This window comes from Danaus plexippus, chromosome 20 (genome assembly GCF_018135715.1).
Source record: "Danaus plexippus chromosome 20, MEX_DaPlex, whole genome shotgun sequence".
In the NCBI taxonomy this organism is placed as follows: Eukaryota; Metazoa; Arthropoda; class Insecta; order Lepidoptera; family Nymphalidae; genus Danaus; species Danaus plexippus.
Genome location: NC_083550.1, coordinates 2,859,313 through 2,879,124, shown reverse-complemented (window position 1 = coordinate 2,879,124; position 19,812 = coordinate 2,859,313). Strand labels below are relative to the sequence as shown.

The window sequence follows — 19,812 nt, the reverse complement described above, 5'->3', positions numbered from 1 at the left end:
ATTTTGCTAACAAGTTTGAAAGCCCAGAGTAAAATATTGCAGGAATGTCGTAATATCGTATTTTACTAGCGCGCTCGGGTCTGCAGAATTTTAAAGAGTTTCCGTGATAAATTTTCCAACATTCATGTACAATGTTACGAAAAATTTCACGAAAAAGGTCTAGGTCAGTTATATGTAACGCCTTATGTATAAAAGAAAAGCCATGGAGTATAATAATTACCTTATATATATTACTAATAACAACGAATCTTACAATAGCACTAGTGTATTTTTTTGTATCTTAATTGCACTGCTAATTAAGTGAACCAGAAATAACAAAATTCATAAGGCAATCTTAAAAGATATTAGTTATTAAATTTTATGTTAGCGATGCCAATGGGCGCGATTTAGGACACCTGTTACAATCACCAGTCGAAACTGGGACGTTTTTTATATCATCGGGAGTCGTAATGTTCGTCATTAAGTTAGGAGCTTTATTTACGTTAAGTAAGAATTCAATGATGGCCGAATGATTTTTTTTTTTAAATAAATGAGGTTTTTTTCTTTTAAATAAATTATATAAACATTACTAATATTATTACAGAATGATTAAATATAACTATGACCTCGTTGTATTTTTATTGTCGTAGGTTGATTTATAATAATAATGATTTTGTGTTAACATTCTCTTGAAGTTGTAGAACCGATTGATTTGCCCTTGATCATTATTTTCTATAATCAATAATTTTTTTTAATGAATTTTAACATTTCAATCAGCGTCGTAATAAACAAACGGCATGCTCTACTTTTAAGCTTATACAATTGGTGTTAGCTAATAGGTTTTCCTCTTGCAGTTCAAACAACGCAGCCTCCGTCAATGAAGTGATTCAGTATGAACCTCGCTGTGAGATTTGACGAAGAAAACATGCCGGCGCCAGCGTCATGTATGAGCGCTGAGCACGGCTGTGTTATGTTCGATTGTCTGGTGCATTTGTGGGAATGGTGAGTGCGATATATTTATTATATTTATATTTTGTAAATAACCATACATTTGCTATTCATCTTATTATTAAAATCTGTGTTAATCTATTCAGTTATAAAGTAATGTATTCATCAGCGCAGAATGCCTAACGAGATTCTAAAGATTAAGTTTCAGCAGTTTCGAAAATAGTCAGCGATATATTTTAGCGTAGTAAGTGAATTAAAATTCTAGACCGGTTCTATTCAAAGAGTTACGTTTACTCCCCGTATCGATTTTAGAGAATTGCTCGGATAATATCAACCTTACGCCTCATTCATAGGCGCCAAAATTGTGTGAAATATCCACCAGCTGTAGTCCATTGTTCATGGTGTCACTGTGGATGAAAACTCTCGCTTGCCACAAAGCTGCATTCAACCGCCCAGCTTGATATCCCAGCTAACATTTAATTTGACACCTGCTTACTGAATACTTTTCAAAGAACATTTTAATCAAAACTTTGACATTCTTTTTTTTTTTCCAATTCATCTTAAAATAGTTTTTACACTACTTTAATTCTATTTTGAATTCCGAGGTTCTAGGGAATTTAAATATTCTTTATAGCTAAAGAAGCACACTGATTAAATTAGATTAAGTGCTTCTCGGAGACGGTAAAGGGGAAGCGAGCTAAAAGCTCATTCGCTTCAATTCAATTTGCTGCCTTAATAAAACGTGAATTATTCTGTATTTTAGTAGGCATTAAAGTAATGCCTATACTTTCTACAATATGTGTCACTTCCAGCCAAAATTAGCTTTTTCCTATAAAAAGACGACAGCAGACTTTTTTACTATAATCAAATAGTCTCGTCAGATTAAATATTTCAACTAGAACAAGTTTATCGTGACCAAATCCGAGATTTGTTTAGAACAAAGACAAAGTTATATTGCGTACCATAAAACTACAAACCGTTAGTAGTACGTAATCTTCTCACAAAATAGGACTAGGGCTATCTGAATGAATAACGGGAATGTCTTATCACCAACAAGTGATGTAATAAATTTTTTGAATAAGGTGGATATTCTACCTGAGTTTTTAGGAGACAAAACTGTCTAGACTTATTGTGTCTATCAGAACGTTTTAGTGGTTGCTATGTGGTGTAACAGAGAAAATGCTAATGAATGTGAGAGTTTTAGAAATAGCAGTTTCAATCTGTATTCCATTAAAATTATTTAGAAGTAGATTGATCTAATTGGAAATTTCAAGTTAAAAAGACAGGTAGTAATAATTGTAAAACGAATATTTATTACCCTTTCGTTAGAACTTGAATGTTGCTAGTTCGTGGTGAAATTGCAATCAGTACGCCTACACCCCCCTTCAGTAACTTTTCACTGCATACAGTCTTTATTAGTTAAAAATCTTTATATATAATATTAACGTAGATTATTGAATTAGAAAGTGAAAACGCTTCGTTTGTAGTGTCACGATGCAAACTTGTACTAAGCGTACTTATAGGGGACGTGTATATTTAGTCTTTAGATGAAAATTTTGGCAACGAGAGCTGTCGTTGAATAACTGTAGTGACAAAAATAAAGACATCTATTTTTATAACTCTCTGAGTGATTTCTAAGATGAAAGGAAATCTAATTTAAACAATACATATATACTTTTATAAATCTATTTATTTCACTAAGGCGATGAGAAAATTTGGGTTGAAATATATTTGAAAAATTTACTTATACTTTCAATTCAAATAAATATCACATAATTATGTTCACCTTAGTTTTATGAAGGGTAGTAGTTTTTTACTTAACCTCTTTGAAAGTAGGACAGTTGAAAGGAATGTTTTGTTTTCCCAGTTAAAGAATTATTTTAAAGAAACGTACGCTCGGCGTGAGACGTGTATGGAATATTGATAGTTTTATTCTATTAGTCGTATTTATTTTCGTTGCAGCTTTGAAGTTGTTCAAATTCTGATACAAGACGTCTTTTCAAAACATATTTTATTCACTTAAACTCTGTATATGTGTTATGTATGTATAAATGTATTTATATGGAACTCTTATCTGACTTGTTTAATGTGTGTACTGAGTAATAAAATGGTTCCAATATTTAGAATAGCGTTAAATCGTTGGTATTTAGGAGAAATCTCGTCTTGGAACTCGTTAGTTTTAGGGTTGCCAAATCTGTTAGTAATTTATACGTTAAAGTATTATTATATTTAAACAAAGTATAAGTCTCTTTTAAACTCGTAGGTATTGGTAGAACTATTTATTGGACTGACATTTGAAATCACTGTATTAATTAGTAACGGGTATAGATTAAACTTTATAAAGCGCCAGAGAGAACACGTGGGTAATACGTTGTTCAAATCGTTACAAGGATAATTAAATTCTTTCGTACTATTACAGTTTCTCTAGATACTGTCATAACCGAGCTTTATAAAAAGTAACTTTAGTACGCGTAAAAACTTATAGTTCTTTGTTTTGTTAAGACTAATGATCACACAAAGAAAATTCTATATCTGCTCGTATAAGTGAAATCGATAGGGCCTAATGTATTCTATGAATCATATGACGAATTCGAAAGCACTCAAGTAGGCTGGTGTGTCCGTGATACGTGTTTTAGTACAGCGATGTGTCCAACTAGGGTCATTACTATTCATAGTGGAAAGAGGTTAGCGGTCGATTTGATTTCCACCGTCTTAAACCATTCGAAGCACGCGGTGACATCTGGCGTACGATTCGTTCCCTTCACTTGTTATAGTTCTGTCATTGAAGTATAGTTTTTTTTTATATATATATTCTATAATCAATATAATAATATGTTATAACACCAAACATTTCGTACCTGTTATTGTGTAGTCTTGTATATCTTGTTTATGGCGACATTGTAATATTGAGAGGCAATATTTTCTTCGGAATTATATAGAAAACGTGAAAGCTTGACAAATGACTTAATAGTTTTATTTATTTCCATAACAAAAAGTTATGAACAGAAATATTATAAAAGTTAAAAACAGCTTGATATATTAATTGTCGGTTATGTTAGAAATTGCTCAGTGGAGTTTAACTTTAATTACTATTTATTATTACAAAGAAAGCGAGTGCCTAGAATAATTTATAAGTATGTATTGCAAATAAAATAACTTTAAATATCCACTTCAAAATGAGAAACTATTTAACTGCACTACAAACTGTTTGTCATTAATTAATTAAACCTGATTTCCTACGACATAACAATTTAATAAAACTTGTGCCCATTAATAAATAATTACGGATAAAAATCTTAAAAATTATATCACAATCAAATAACCTTAAAATGAAAACACATAAAAAAGAACTGCCTACCTTCATCTTTCAAATAGATTGGCGCTAAGGATTTAAAAAAAGTATTTTGTAATTCATTATTAATATTTTATCTATAATTTCAAAACGGAGAGCTTCGATAAACTTCGATTAACGGTACCGAAGTGGGACTTGAAATCATATCGGCTGGCGGAAGTGTGATGAAATTGAGTACAAGATTTTTCACTTGTTTTTGAGAAACAAAGCCGTTATTGTCGTCGATGAAGCGTGGCACTATCCAACTAATTGGTAAAAGTTTAGTTTGCGGTGCCAATAAGAAAGCCAAACACAACCAGCGTCTGAATCACTGGTGCCAATGACTGATAACATAGTTATACAACCGACTCTATTTGGCAGGTATCTTATAATTAAAATGTTAACAACTTTGTACAATATTTTAATATACTAATGATGATTGATTTAATGTTCAAAGTAGCGGAATTTATAAATGAGACATTCCACTGACAACACAAAACTTTTTCAGTCAAATGAAGTACAGTGAGCTTTAATGAATTATTCAAATAAAAATTATAGTTTTTATCAAACTGACGTATTAAACTACACCGGAATCCATTGTCCGTTGAAGCCTTCGTCAGGAACCACCCGTCTTTTTCACTCCGATGGAATTCAAATTGCCTTATCGGCACGCGGTCGAGTACAGGTAAAACCGGTATTATATAGTTAAAATGTAGACACGGTTAGGTTCATAATGTTTTTATAGGTATAAAAGACAATTTCCATTAGTTGTATTATACATGTAGCTCGTGTAGCGGTGTTGACGTAATTTTCTATCTCTTTCTTTCTTGACTGCATTTTGTATGTCTATCGCAGTATCCTCCCACCCGCCGCTAGATCGTCATGGTAGTCGGTAAGTACGTTACTACAACAGTAGACGGTGGACGGTCGCTGGCATGTACCATTCGCGACGTGGAAACTTTTACGTTATCACACACGACAGAATTATAAAAGTAACATTATAAACAAAACCTTCGGAAGAAGTCGGTAGCAACGTACACACACAAGACTGTTACAGAAAGTAAGAAGTGATCATTAGTTTAATTAAAATTTAACAAAAGTTTAAAGTTCTGTGTGAAGTGAATTGTGGTTTGATAGAAGTACGTTATAGCAGGATAACTTAAACAAAGCGGTACTTGACACAGGATTTGATGCTTTCAGCAAAAAAAGGTATGAGAAACCGGATATCGTACTAGTACTAGTTAGTCACCCGACTAGTTAGTCGTATATATAATATAATATAGTTATGTGTAAGAAAAAAATACTTGACAAAGGTAGGACAGTTGCGTGAGGCTTAATTTCGAAAAGCTTAAGTAAATTTCTTTAGTCACGCTCAACTTTAAATATTTACTATGTGAGACGGCCGTCTGTAGACGCGGTAACGTTAATTTTAGGGCCAGGTGTCGGGATCCATCTTCAACAGGTGAAGTTGATTTGAATTTTTAGTTTGCCTCCAATTAGCGTATTCTATGTTAATGAACAGATATCTCTTAGATATTCATAAGTTTTTTCAGATAGTGATTTAATTGAATTAACATATATATACTATGATTCTTTGCTTATGACACTTAATTAATCTTTATCGAAATGTGACATAACATTTTGGTAATTTTTTCAGTCATTATGTTAATGTATTTTTAATTCGTAATGACTCATCTTTATGTCACAAGTTACTAGAACGAGAAGAATAGTTTTAAAATCTCCGTGAGGCTGATGTGTCATCGACACTAAATATTTTTAAAATAAGTTTGTGGCACACAGTTTCGTTTTGACAAAAACTACGTGTTCTTAGTAACTTTAAATGGAATTAAAGTTATTGCAAAAATGTCTGTTGAATAACGACATGTTAATAATATACGTATAGCTGTATTCAAAAGCTTTGTATATTAAAAAAGAATTAGATATATGTTAATGATTAATATTTGAATCTTTTGAAACATTACAAGTCTTGTAAGTCATTGTAAGTCTTTGATATGGGCATGCAGGTAGTCGAACCGTTCCGCAAAATTTTTTGTTTGAATATCCTTTTGCGGGTCAAACATGAAGAACTCAGTATTTTATTACCGATTATATTCTTTTTAAAGCGAATCCCCTGTTTTGTGACGTCATAATCCTTCGTTATATATTATTTTATGTCTAAATAGTATATAGATAGCTTAAAATTTTTGCACTCTGTAAATCAATGAACGACTCTGAATGCATAAACACGTAAGCGGTCGGACGGGTAAGCGCGTATAATTAAATAAGCATACTCGCACGGTGTGATTTAATAACATTATTTACAACCATTTTATGCAGCTCTGAAAATCAGACTGAGTTTTAATGGCGTGGTTTTGGTTATAATTATCTAGTGGTAAGTTAGGTAATATATAGTCAGGGGTATTTTCTGATCAGCTGTTATATGTTCGTTGGTATTTCTCCCCTCCTAAATATCTCAGGGTTAGTGCCCTATGCACACGCTGAGCGGATGATCGAGCAAAAAAAAGGTACATGGAAAAGGAAACCTCTTACGAATTCTTTCGTCATAAAATCACGCAATCGCCGTACAAAATATTGATATTATGATTAAAAAAAAACATCTATCTGACGGCAGAAAAGTAAAATCAATTAAAATATAATGTAATAATAATTACAAAACTAAAGCGTTCATATGAAAATCGATTGTGTAATTAAAAAAAATGTTTGGATAGACACACACTGGCTATAAAGCAAGTCGTTTGACATTTAATACCTGTAAATACTGAGCGTGAAAGGAGCTTGGAATGCGGAGGACGTCCCTGGTCTCATAGCTCTGATACAACATAAACCATTGACTGTTAACACACAAGGTTGGAATATTTACTGTACTATTCATTAAAGTTCAATATACGATCTATGAGTCATTATTAATTTTAATATAAATTAATATTCCGCCAGTCAGAATGTAGTATATTTATGTAGGTTTAAAACAAACAAAAAAAAAAAGTTTTGGAAAGTTTAATGTTATTTTATAAAATATATAAAATAAAAACTTTAGAAAGTCTAAGCGAGCATTGTAATGGTAATAAAAAACAAATATACGTAGTGAGACACTATTACAGAGTGAAATCACATGAATCGTCATTTACGAGGATAATTTACCTATATAGTGAAAAATTTTGTCGTTCGTCTCACTCGAATACTCGTAGGGCTCCGTCAGTACTCGTGTTTATGTGAAACGGACGAAATTATTTTATTTATTTAATAAAGATTAATTTAATCCGAAGCCCAGTGCAATAATGCCATGCAGTTAGTCGGACGGTCGATACACTGCGGTATGCTTGCGTAACTTCCACCTGTGCACACAGGTCTTGAAAAGTTGTCTCGAACAGTTATTCTACATCTTTACAACCGCCCACTGACGCTCCCTGACACGTGCAACGTGGAGTGATAATGAAATCGTAAAGATACTTGTAAACATCTTGACAAGTCCCTAACACATAACATTAACGGCCAGTTACAGGGACTACTTCCATGACTTTTTGTTTAAAAAAAGATTTTTTTTTTGTTCTTAATGTAAAGTGCAGTCAGGTAAAAATTAAATTTGCTCCTTATTTAGTCGCAATCTGTATAATGCTCGTATCGTGCACAAAGGATTGCCGGTTGTAACACTAATAAAGCGTTCTCCGGAGTGCAGCGCTATAGTAATAGCTCGCAATGAATTAAAGTCCTAATAGTCTTATATAATGTCGTTTAAAAAGTGTAAGCTTTTAAAGTAATTAAATTAGGTCTTAAAAAACTACTGAACAGTAAATTGAAGAGTTTAAACTTGTCACATACACGTGAAATAAAAAACATATTTAGTACCAAGAATTTGAATTTAACACACATGTTGCGTAGACGGAAATTGTGTTAGCACGATAACAACACAGCAAAACCCACAGTATTTATGTAGTCGAATCATGAAATTGAATCTTTAATGTCAAATGTCATTTTTCTTGTCCAACAACCTCGTAGTATGGTATGTCGGTCAAACATCCAGGACTTCGTAATCGTCCAATTAACTGGCGTATTACTGGAACTATTTGCCGAAATTGGCGCTATTTATCTTGAGATAGCCCACATAGGGTGATATGAAATCGTCGATTACTAGGTCATTGAATACTTCGTTTACGTAAACCGAGACATATTTTTTTTATTGTTCCGTTTGAAAATATACAACACTAAGATTACGTGAATGAAAAATTTGCTATTTTAACTGGATTCCTGAGTCACAAGTCAGTGGACTTTTTTGAAGTGATTAATTTATAATTTAGTTAGTTTTCGGTTTTTTTGTAATATCGGTTACAATGTTATCTTTATTTATACTTTTATTAATTTGCAAAAAATTTATAAGTGATAATATATATTAAATTCTACAATTTTTTTTATGTTTAATGTGACTTCCTTCAGAAATTCACGCTTGTGTAGAAGTATTAAACAATGTTGTTTAGTTATTAGTAAATAATTACTAAAATATTTAGTGTCTTCTTCTTATTTATGTTTCATAAACAATAGTATTTTAAATACTTTTGAAAGGCCATTGTACTTTCACTTTCTTAGGTCACGTTGTCAACTTTGATAAAATCTTATGAGATATATCTGAGGTGAGAAGACACGCTCGTGGGAGACGAAAGTCATTTTAGAGACGAACTCTTTGCCAAATGTTGACTCAATTTACGATTCATAATAAGGTAAAAATTCAAAACATCTTCTTAAATCTTTCAATAGCCTTATAATCCTTAGCCTTCAAACAGGAAGAGAAACTTGTGAATTATATATATGAAGTACATAAAATTGGTATGTCGGTCTAAATATATACGTATGTATTTGTAATCATGTAGAGTAGACTAGTTACTGACACTGACATGTAGGGGAAATTGAAAACAGTGAAACCGCGTAAATTCCAAGGATAGGGTTTCAATGAGATATATCGTACATGTTCCAATCAATCTTTTGCTAGCGAATAACTTGGAATAGTAAAAGAAAAGTTTAATAGATTGCACGTTAACTATACATACATATAAATAATACGTACATTATTTACTTGGGATTTACTTGGTTGGTAAAACACTTAATCTCAAATTACCACAAGTTTATATTTAAGCAAGTATATGTTATGTTTATTATTCATCCACACATAATTGTACAGAAACACGTGTTAATTACTCTGTAAATTTTAATTACCCTGTTGCGTGCTCTCGTAACGTGAAAAATGTTCATACCGTGGTTAGAGCCTTGTCGCATGCAAATAAAAATGGAACATTTTAATATTTACTCTAAAACACGCTAATTAAAATGTTTGTGCAAAAAAAATTCCATATTCAAAAAATCATTTAATGACATATATGTTAATGAAGTCCGTGTCGATGCAATATATGGAATAATTCGTACGTGATGAATAAAGAATTCATGCGTAAATGTGTTAATAGTCATTTGTATTTAATTTGCCAAGGTAATACATACACTACTCCAGATGAAGTGGTTATTCAGTTATAAATAGTGGCACTTGTGAAAACTATCGACTAATCGCTATTACGGTGAAAAATTATGTCGTCGTCACCCTAATAAGTGAAGCCGGGTGAAGTCAGGCTTATAATTTGTGGAAAGATTATGAGATTATTCCTTACATTAAATCATTTAAGTACAATTTATTAAAGTTAATTGTTTTAGTAATGAAATTTTGTACTTTTCCTACTAATATAATTTCCTAAATTATAAGTTTTTTATACTATATATATATATATATTTCCACAGCCGTAATAGGTAGAGTATTACGTTATTGGAAAAAACCATATGCGATTATTTAAATAATAGTTGTTACATCAAATAGAGTCCTCACAAGGAACGTGTACAATCTTCGTGATGTTATGTGTTGAAATAAATCATGTTTCTATAACACGCAGCTCCACAGCCATTCATAGATAATAATATTGTATTGATTGTGCTTCAGAAAAAAACATTGTTCCTCTGATGAAGATTTAAGGGTTTAGTATAAACGAGATGAACATAAAAACATAGTTATTCTGGTCGTGATTGCTTACCATATGTACTATACTGTATTGTTTTATCATTCTTTATACATTTATCTCAGCCTAATATGAAAGTCCATGCGGACCAAGTCGCAGACGAAAACGAGTGTAGTTAAAGAGTTATTCTTTTGACTTATTATGACATTTATAACAAGTTTAAGAAGTTGAGTGTAGTTTGGATGTAAATTATATTTAATATAGAAGTTCTCTGTTTATATTTACGAGCAGTTCACGGCCCGCTGCTGCTGCAAATATATCATACTATATCAACACTTCTTGGTTTGTAGATGAAATCACGTCTAGGTTTTTTGTTTTCTTACTCCTGAACAACTGATGATCAAGTAAGTACGTGCTATACATTCATTTCGTCAAAAAAATATTCTTATGTTTAAAATATTAATTCATTTTGTGATAACATATAATTAATTGTCAAACGTTTTATTTATTAGCTATAAATAAATATGACTTAACATAAGATCGTTTCGGGTATTTAGAACTCCGACTACACCTACACAATCATAATTTCGAATAATTTGATTTGTATTTTTTTTTGTATAATTTTTACACCAAGGTCCCTTGTTACAGACACATAAAATATGTAAATATTTTTCATATTCACATCCTGATGCATCGTAATGAGTAATGATACAAGATTTTGCATTTCCTTTCACATAATATATCAATAGTTAACGTTGCTATGGTTACAAATGGTCAGATGCACAAATAGTTTATGAAAGATAATTTGAATTATGACATACTAATGTATATAACGACGAACGAATAATATTATAGTATTTTTGCGAGAGAATTTTTAGTAACAGACGTATATTTTCATTTATTTTTGTAACTTTTTCCAAGTATGTAAATAGAGATTTCGAGCTTCATCTCCGGTAGGGAGATTTATGTCCGTAGTTGATTTATTTGTACTAAAGTTATGATACCTTTTTAATAATGTTTATCTATATTATGGTTGACAGTTAGTTTGCTAGATATGTACTTTTTTTTAAATAGGTCAAATACAATAAAAAATATATGTGGTATATATTGTATTAATTCAAGGACATCAAGGGAATAAACGTTAAATTTTATATTCTCTGTATAATCTCTACAAATGATAAATCTGTGGTTACTAAGTCGCATTCCCAGTAATCAGTAACTGTAGACAATTGTACTACAAAGGGATATCGTGTCACCTCGGAGAACTCATCGTGCTCTGCTGAATAGACAAACATGACTAAATGTATTCAGATATATAATTACTTCTAAAAATAATTCTACTCATATAAATTACAAGTTGCTAGCCGTGACTTCGTCTCCGATTTCCAATAATTTCATCCTTTCGTATGACCTTGTTTTATTTTTTACATGTCAAATTTTTCTTCAGAACTTTAAGCAACAAAAGGTCCTCCAATGAAGGCACCCTGTTTAAAAATTAAACTGTTAACTGAATATGCGTATACTTGTTAAATAAGAAAATATTGTTAAACTTAAGTGTTCTGAATTTAAATTTAATTTAGAGGATTTTTTTTTTAATTCTTTATTTAAATTACACGTAATGAGCCCATGTACCATTTAAGTAATATTCCTACTACCAATATGATACCAAAATAAGTTTTAAATAATATTTTTTATCTATGGCCTCAATACTTACTGCAATCATAGCATGTTTTTTTTCTTTAATGTGTTCTACATTTATTAAGATATAATATTGCTCAATGTGATAAAATTATTTTATCAGTGAATTCTTACAACTTTCAATTTGTACTTCGGTGTTGTGTCTATATGAAATATTTCTTTTACTTGCAACCGAGACCCATAATATGAGTGTGACCTTGTGTTTGAAACATACTACCTATTTTGAAACATACTACATTGAAACGTACTACCTACAATGACATCGTAAACAGTCAGTACAAATACACGTGTCTACCTTCATCTTATTTTCTAATAATAAAATACAACCATGAATACAAAAAGGTATAATTTGAATAATCACATACATTTATGTTTCACATTTTAAATATATTTTTTTTATTATTGATACAACTTTTTTAAACACTCAGTAAGGTATGTAAGCGCCGCTTTAAAATATCACTTCGCAAAAGTTATTCCTAAAGAATTAACATAATTAATGACCAAGCTGGTGTCACAAAGTGGTGTATCTAAAAAATCGGAATGCACAGAATGTACGGACTTAAACTTTGCGTTTTCAAAAACCAGACATATCCGCTTTAAGAAGATACTCAGTTCAAACCAGAAACTGTGGAAGGGAGCGAGTATCAAGGACGACTGCGCGCGCGCCGGTTGTTCACCTTAACGAGTTAGCGCGGGAACACGGGATCCGCTGTCTGAAGGCTCAGTTCTGACTGCTGACTCACTATATCTATTACAATACCAACAATTCAGGTTCATTCAATGCTTTATCATGGCTTCTAACAACACATTTGATATACGCTAGCTAACACTGTTCTCAATACTGAAATATCTTGATAGGTACTTAGGGCAATTTGATTTAGAGTGGACTTTTTATGGTTCGAAATGTTGACGTGATAGTATTATTTTAGCTTTTCTCATATTTCTGTATATTTTGTATTTCATACAATACCTGCTACTAGACTATTCAGAACTTCAAACAATTTTAAACCTTACTTGCTGTTGATTGAGACGATAATTTATTTTAAATATGCATCCGGTGATCTAAATACTATGATCCTTATGCTCTTAGTTCTAGTTTTTTTTTCATCTGATAGCTAACAAGTTTATTATGGCTCGCCCTAGTTGATCGAAGCCGTATAAACGCAATTTAACTTGCCGATAAGGTGACACGCGAAGGTTAATTTCAGTGCCTATATAACATCGTATTTATTCAGATATGTATACGTATTTGTTTAAGATTACTTCAATTACAAATGTTTATAATAATATTGACATTAGTTACTCTGAAAAGTAGGTATAGACTATATTAGGATACAAGACGTTTTATTTAACATTATAATTAAATCCCTCTCACAAAAACAAAACATTAAAATAAATTGTAATAAGCCATATAACAAAAATCGGCGAGTATAATATACTTAGTACTCAAGTAAGACTACTTTGAGCGACTGTTTTAATTTTAAAATATTTGAAAATAATACTATACATGTAATCTTTGGAATAATTTTAATGATATCAATACAAAATGTATAATGAGATCTAAGATTTTCGCGAGTTTTATTCATTTAAATGAAACTAATATATTTCGGATATACTACTTCGGATATACTACTTTTCAGCAAGCGTAACCGTAACCGAAACGTCGGGATTATGTAGTTTTTTAAAATAATAAAATCCGCGTAGTATATCCGAAATATATTAGTTTCATTTAAATGTACAAAACGTATGTTTTCCTTATGTGTGTAACCGAAAATCTTTTAGTTTTTATTCAACCGTAACATATATAATATAAACTGTCTCAATTACAGCCAGTATAGAAATAACGGGGATTTAAACAGTTTACAGTGCAGTGGGCTCGCAGTACAAAAACAAACATCCTTTGATGTCGATAGAGTACGATTGTAATTCAGAGTTCATTCAAGCGAAATCGCAATATCTGTTATTTTATACTATATATATGTTAAAATATTTAAGAAGTAGGATATGCTATTGAAATGCCTCAAATAGGTATTGCATGTTATCATTACAAACAATCCGTATTTATATATAACAAATGGAGCTTCAAAACAAAATGTACATTTCCTTAGGGTTCCGTAACCAAAGAATAATACGGGATCTATTAATAAGATTTTGCTGTTTGTCCGTCTATCCCTCTTTTAACCTGTCTTCACGCCGTATCTCACGTAAAATTTTCACAAATTATATATTTGTGTTGTTTCGAAAACCGGATAAAATAAATATTTATAGGGACATCAATACATCAAACATGATTTTCATTGCCCTTTTTATAACATGATGGTACGGAACCCTTCGTGCTCTAGCTCACTAGCACTGCAAAGGCTATTTAATTATTGCCTGCAATCTGATGTTGTTTGATAACAACTACATATTCATATAGATTGTCATTTGATTGTCCGACATTATGTATCAATGTGACATATCTTGTTTGGCATGTCTTGACTGACGTAATAGTTGTAGAATATTTATAACATGCGTTGTATTGGGAAACCATTGATTGACTAAGATAAACCAAATAAAAATTGGGTAAATGTGTAGATATATATAATTAGCCTTAAAACATTGCATCGTAAGTAATATTAGGCGCCTAACTCTTTTCTTCCCATTTCAGTAAGTATGTTATTCTAAGTTTCTTCTTTAGGGAATTGATGCAAGTTCATATATTATGTGAGTATAATAAACTTTTCTTGACACACATACAAAAATGGGTCAGTGGCGAGAATGACATTGGAATAAGTTTGATCTGGCGCGTGTCTCTTACGAAGTCAGGATTGCGGCCTGGCAGCCAGCCAATTGGATTCTGGTATTATGTAGGTTTTGCTAGACTGAACAGTTTGCATATTATCAGTTATTATGTGGAGTTGGAAGTATAATGTTTATATTGGGTAATTATCGAGTGTAGTAACAGTTGTGGTTTTACGTGAGGTAAGTTACGTGGGAACTATGTTCGCTTTTTCCTACTAGAACAACAAATTGAACTAATTTACTTGATTTATCAACGTGTATAAATACTATAATGGTTTATTATTGGTGTGAATGAGCGAAAATTATTTGCTATTATCCATATAATATTATATAGAGTAATCATTTAATTATATTTCATTCTAAAAATTCAATAGTAATATTATAATTTAGCATCGTAAACTTGTGATTCATCAATATGAACAAAGATAAAAATTTTATCTACAACATCACTCAATCCTAAATAAACTAAGCTTACATTATCTTAAGAATATTTATAAATAGTACTTCCTGCAACTCATCAACGATTGACGAGTCATTAAGGATGCCGGATGCAGTCCAACACGTTTCCGGACCGTAACTCATTATCAGCAATATAGGAAAAGCGACCAATAATTAGTTTTGAATGGGCAAAAATTTTCTTCCACCTTTCATAAAACACTTTCTCTCAGAAAATCGCCTGCGCTCATAATACCGTTGGTAGTAAAACCAATCCACAAAAGATAAAATATAATCAAAAGATAAGAATAATTTAAAAAATGAAAATAAAATATTGAGAGAACTCAATTCGGAACGTTGATTACGGAATTGGTTTTGCTCTAGTTTTATAAATGGAGTAAATAACAATCAAATAATTAGCTTTAGGTTCAGGTTTTAAGTCGCAAAAACTGTTCGTGGTTTTTATTGTACTGTATAAAAAACTAAATTTTGAATAAAAAATTGTCATAATAATATTTTCGGCCCGGTAATTGTCTTGTGAGAAGAAAAAATTACTCAAGCGTTCATTATCCTATAAAATTTACAAAATTTTTTTATATAAAATTAATAGTATTTCTAAATTACACATGGGCAGAAATTGGTGGATGAATTATTTTCAACTATTTGTTTCTCTTCCATTTTTTTGTCTGATAATTAATTAATACCAATGAGTATTTCGTATTTTACACATAACTTTACCTATTTTTTAGGCATCATCTATGTTACATGATGTAAGAATCGGGACGCTTTCTCAAAATTTCTTTTCTCGTAAGCGCTATAGAATAAAACGGCAACTTATACTATTGCTGTGTTTCTATCCTATCTTAGAAATTAATGCTGTTTCGTACGGGGAACATACTTATATGGTGTTATTGAAAGTTCTACTTTGATTCCAAATCGGTTGTACGTGATGTTGCTAATACTATCATAAAAAATATATATATATACACCATATACAAATGTATTTTTAATCTTGATTCTGAATAGTTTATTTAAAGTTTCGATTAAGCATTTCAGATTCAATCGATGTATTCCAACATAAGGCAAATAAGGCACGTGGACTGTTGGAAATGGGGTCTATGTTTATTTTTTATATATGAATTTCACTGTTGATTCAAATTGTTCTGCTAAATTTCGTGTCAACAACATCTTGTGATTGTTTCAGGATCGATCCACCGGTGACACAGACGGACTATCAGATGGAGAATAAAAAAAATGTAACAGCAACCCAACAGCCGGTGACACAGCAACATCTCATGGCTCATCATGTCCATCCTGACCAAATATATTCACCCCAACAGACGCAGTTACCCACACTTGTTAATAATCAAGCCGCGCAAATCCAACAGAATGGCGTCATGCATCAACTATTACAAAGCCAATATCACTCGAATATGAATGCACGATCGCCACTCCTTGAAAACAAGCACGAGATGTATGGAACTGGACATAATCACGACTATGTTAGACATTACGGGGCGAATGACAATTACAATTATCCACAATCACCGCCCAGAATTGAAAAAACCGAGATTCACACAGACCACAACGTAAATCACGAACTGCTTCAGAATATGCCTAAAGGTTACAACGCTGAAGTTTATCAAGATTATATGAAACGAAACCCACCGAAAGACACTAACCAAATATATCAAAACCATCAACCTATGTACAGACCTAACATGAACCAGTACGGTTCTAAGCCGTATCTTCCTTATTCAAACAGAATAGGGCCCCAAAGTAACACGGAATTATTGAGGAGGCAGTATAATGAAATTCAACAGATGAAAATGCAACAACAGATGCATTATCAGAATCAAGCTCAGATGCATCAACAGCAAAAATTCGCTGAACGACAACTTTTACTGCAGCAAATCCATGGAGTACAACCGCCGCCGAACTTGCAGAACAGCATTTATTCAGACAGTTCGTACAGAGACTTAGATCGATATAGCAGTAAGAATGACTTCAAGGAGTACAGCAGTAATGATATACAACGAGATATGGAGAGGTACGCCAAGAACTATGATTACAACGACATGGACATACAAAACAGACAGTACCAGGAGAGTCAATGGCAGACAAACCATAACGACTACAGGGAATCCGAAAGGCAAAGACAATATTCGGAACACGAGAAATCAAAAAGCCAATCCCCGCCGTCTGACTATAGCAACCAAAAGACCAATTCAGGAGTCGTATCTCCTATGAAATCTAGTGAATCTAGTACTCCCAGTATAAAATCTCCTTCATCAGATAGTAGGAGAAGTAGTAGCGGCACTCAAGCACTACGTTCACCGACTGCCCAAAGAATACCATCAGCGCCAGTGAGCATGTCCGGAATGCTGTATAAACAGGGCTCTGATGGCCTTAAAGTTTGGAGGAAACGGTGGTTCGTGCTATCTGAGTACTGTTTATTTTACTACAAAAGTGAGTATTAGTAATTTGTCGGAAGTTATGTATTTTGTGTCAAGAGATATATGTATGTTAGGCAACTCGTAGCATCTATACGAATGTTTTCCGTGACTTCAATAAAGATACATTTGTCCGCGTAACTCAGGAACTACAAAAGATCTCGTCATAAGTTATAGTCCATATGCCATTTTGATCTTTAAGCCACATCACTAGAAAGTTTCATATAAGTCTCTTACTTAATTTTTTCTTAAAACAACAACAAACAAACATCCATATAACTTCACAATTACTCTCATTTGTTATATTAGTATAATTTAATGGACATACATAAAATTCCTATTGATTGTAGGTCAAGACGAGGAGAAGTTACTGGGTTCTGTGTTATTACCGTCATACAAAGTATCAGCTTGCAGCGCAGAGGATAAAGTGATGCGGAAGTTTGCTTTCAAACTGGAGCATGCGAATATGCGTACATACGTGTTAGCGGCTTTGGACCAGGAAGCCATGATGAAATGGGTGAAGGCGCTTACAATGGCCGCGTTAATGCAAAATACCAAGTAAATAACATTTACTCTAAAAAATATATATGTATTTTTTTCATTGAATGTATATATATTTACAATTTACTTCTATTTCAGTGAACAGAAACAAAATGACCGATCAGCGAAATCAGAGGTGAGTATTATTAGCAAGCAACGATTAGTTCACCGGAGCGTTACCAAGGACAGATATTATAGTACTGTTATAACTGAGAATTATTGGTGGTTCTAAATAGAATACTTAACGCGAAACTAACGGTGTTTTACGATCAATATATATTTTATCGCACCAACAAATTTGTTATATCTGGCCTATAAAGACAATTCCGACACTTTTGATTATTCACTATCTGAGAACCAGGTTTCATATATTAAGTCAAATAATTTAACGGAACGTAATTTAAATAACATTCTCATTGTTATTATTTGATTTCAATAATGGCTTATTTTCTTTTTAAGATATTTGGTTACGTCATATTATTATTAATTCCAGGAAAGTAATGAGGAAGCCGGCCCAACTTATGCCAACGCCCCACCAAAACCGAGACGATCCAACGATGGATATAATTCACCTAGTCCGGATATGTGAGTTCCTCTCATATACATTCAATAATTTATATATAACTAATCCTCATATTACATAATTAATCACTCCCAAAATAAATTACAGGTACGATCCAAATTACGATCTCCTTAGAAAACCAGCATCACAATATAGTCAAGGCACTAGTAACACTAGAACGAACTACATACAGGAAACATACCGAAGTCCACAGAATCCATTACAATCTCCATATCAAACAAAACGCTCATACGACATGCAGCAACTGTCACTACCATTAACAAATACAACAGACAATTCAGACAATCAGAATACATCCGTGTATAAATCTAACCCTCAATCTCCTTATGACAATAGGTTAAGAAACCAACATACTAAAGAGGACGAAGAAAAAATTGAAAGTCTATACGATAAGAAGCCTAATTACAATCCATTCTTACAAGATTATTCTGGACAAGAGAGGAAATCCCAAGAGAACGAAGATGTTAGTCGTGTGACGGCAGATATGAGCAAAACATCTATATACAGTGAACATTATTCTGATAACAGAAGCATTAAGTCACACGACCCGAATGTATACAATAGAGAAATGTACGGAGATATTAATATGAAAAGTAATAAAACTAACGCTAACATGAACGAACGCACTCCTGAAACATACGGACGACCGAACGCATCGGCGTACAGTGAGAAAATAGGAGATTACGAAGATATTTACAGCGCGTACAATAATGATAGTGGAAAAATATACCCGAAATCTCCGAACCCATCGCAGTCTAGGGATACCGTCAGTCTGTCCAGCCACAAGTCACCCCAAGAACAAAATACGAATTATGTACGTTTTATTGTAACAATGTACTGTTTATTTACCCTGTCCAATATAGAGAAACATTTTTAAATAACAGAATTATATCCAAAATTAATATTTGATTTCATATAATTCGGTTTTTTGTTGTTGAAAATTGTAACTTTGTTTTATCTAAAACAATTTTCATTTGAGTTTTATCTTGGAAAAAATTATAAGTTAAACTAGCATAATAGTTTATAGAAGGAAGGATTAATGATCTATATTTTATA

General features: G+C 32.1%; 1 protein-coding gene across 12 annotated transcripts in view; it reads left to right on the top strand.

Moving 5' to 3' along the window:
* Positions 1–19,812, top strand: part of LOC116774077 (pleckstrin homology domain-containing family A member 7) — a 40,321-nt gene that overhangs the window by 6,550 nt on the left and 13,959 nt on the right. For 5 of the 12 annotated variants that reach the window (XR_004353744.2, XM_032666717.2, XM_032666716.2 and 2 more), the window contains exons 1-6: positions 857–981; positions 16,385–17,649; positions 17,984–18,191; positions 18,273–18,309; positions 18,667–18,758; positions 18,844–19,570. Coding sequence is in view for 11 of the 12 variants with exons in the window: in XM_032666717.2 (XP_032522608.2) it covers positions 872–981; positions 16,385–17,649; positions 17,984–18,191; positions 18,273–18,309; positions 18,667–18,758; positions 18,844–19,570 (2,439 nt within the window). In the remaining variant the exon portion in view is untranslated. Of the gene's footprint in view, positions 1–833; positions 982–5,160; positions 5,468–12,579; positions 12,733–14,810; positions 14,926–16,384; positions 17,650–17,983; positions 18,192–18,272; positions 18,310–18,666; positions 18,759–18,843; positions 19,571–19,812 lie in introns of those variants that run through there. The other 7 variants (XM_061523981.1, XM_032666712.2, XM_032666714.2 and 4 more) reach the window with 6 other exon arrangements.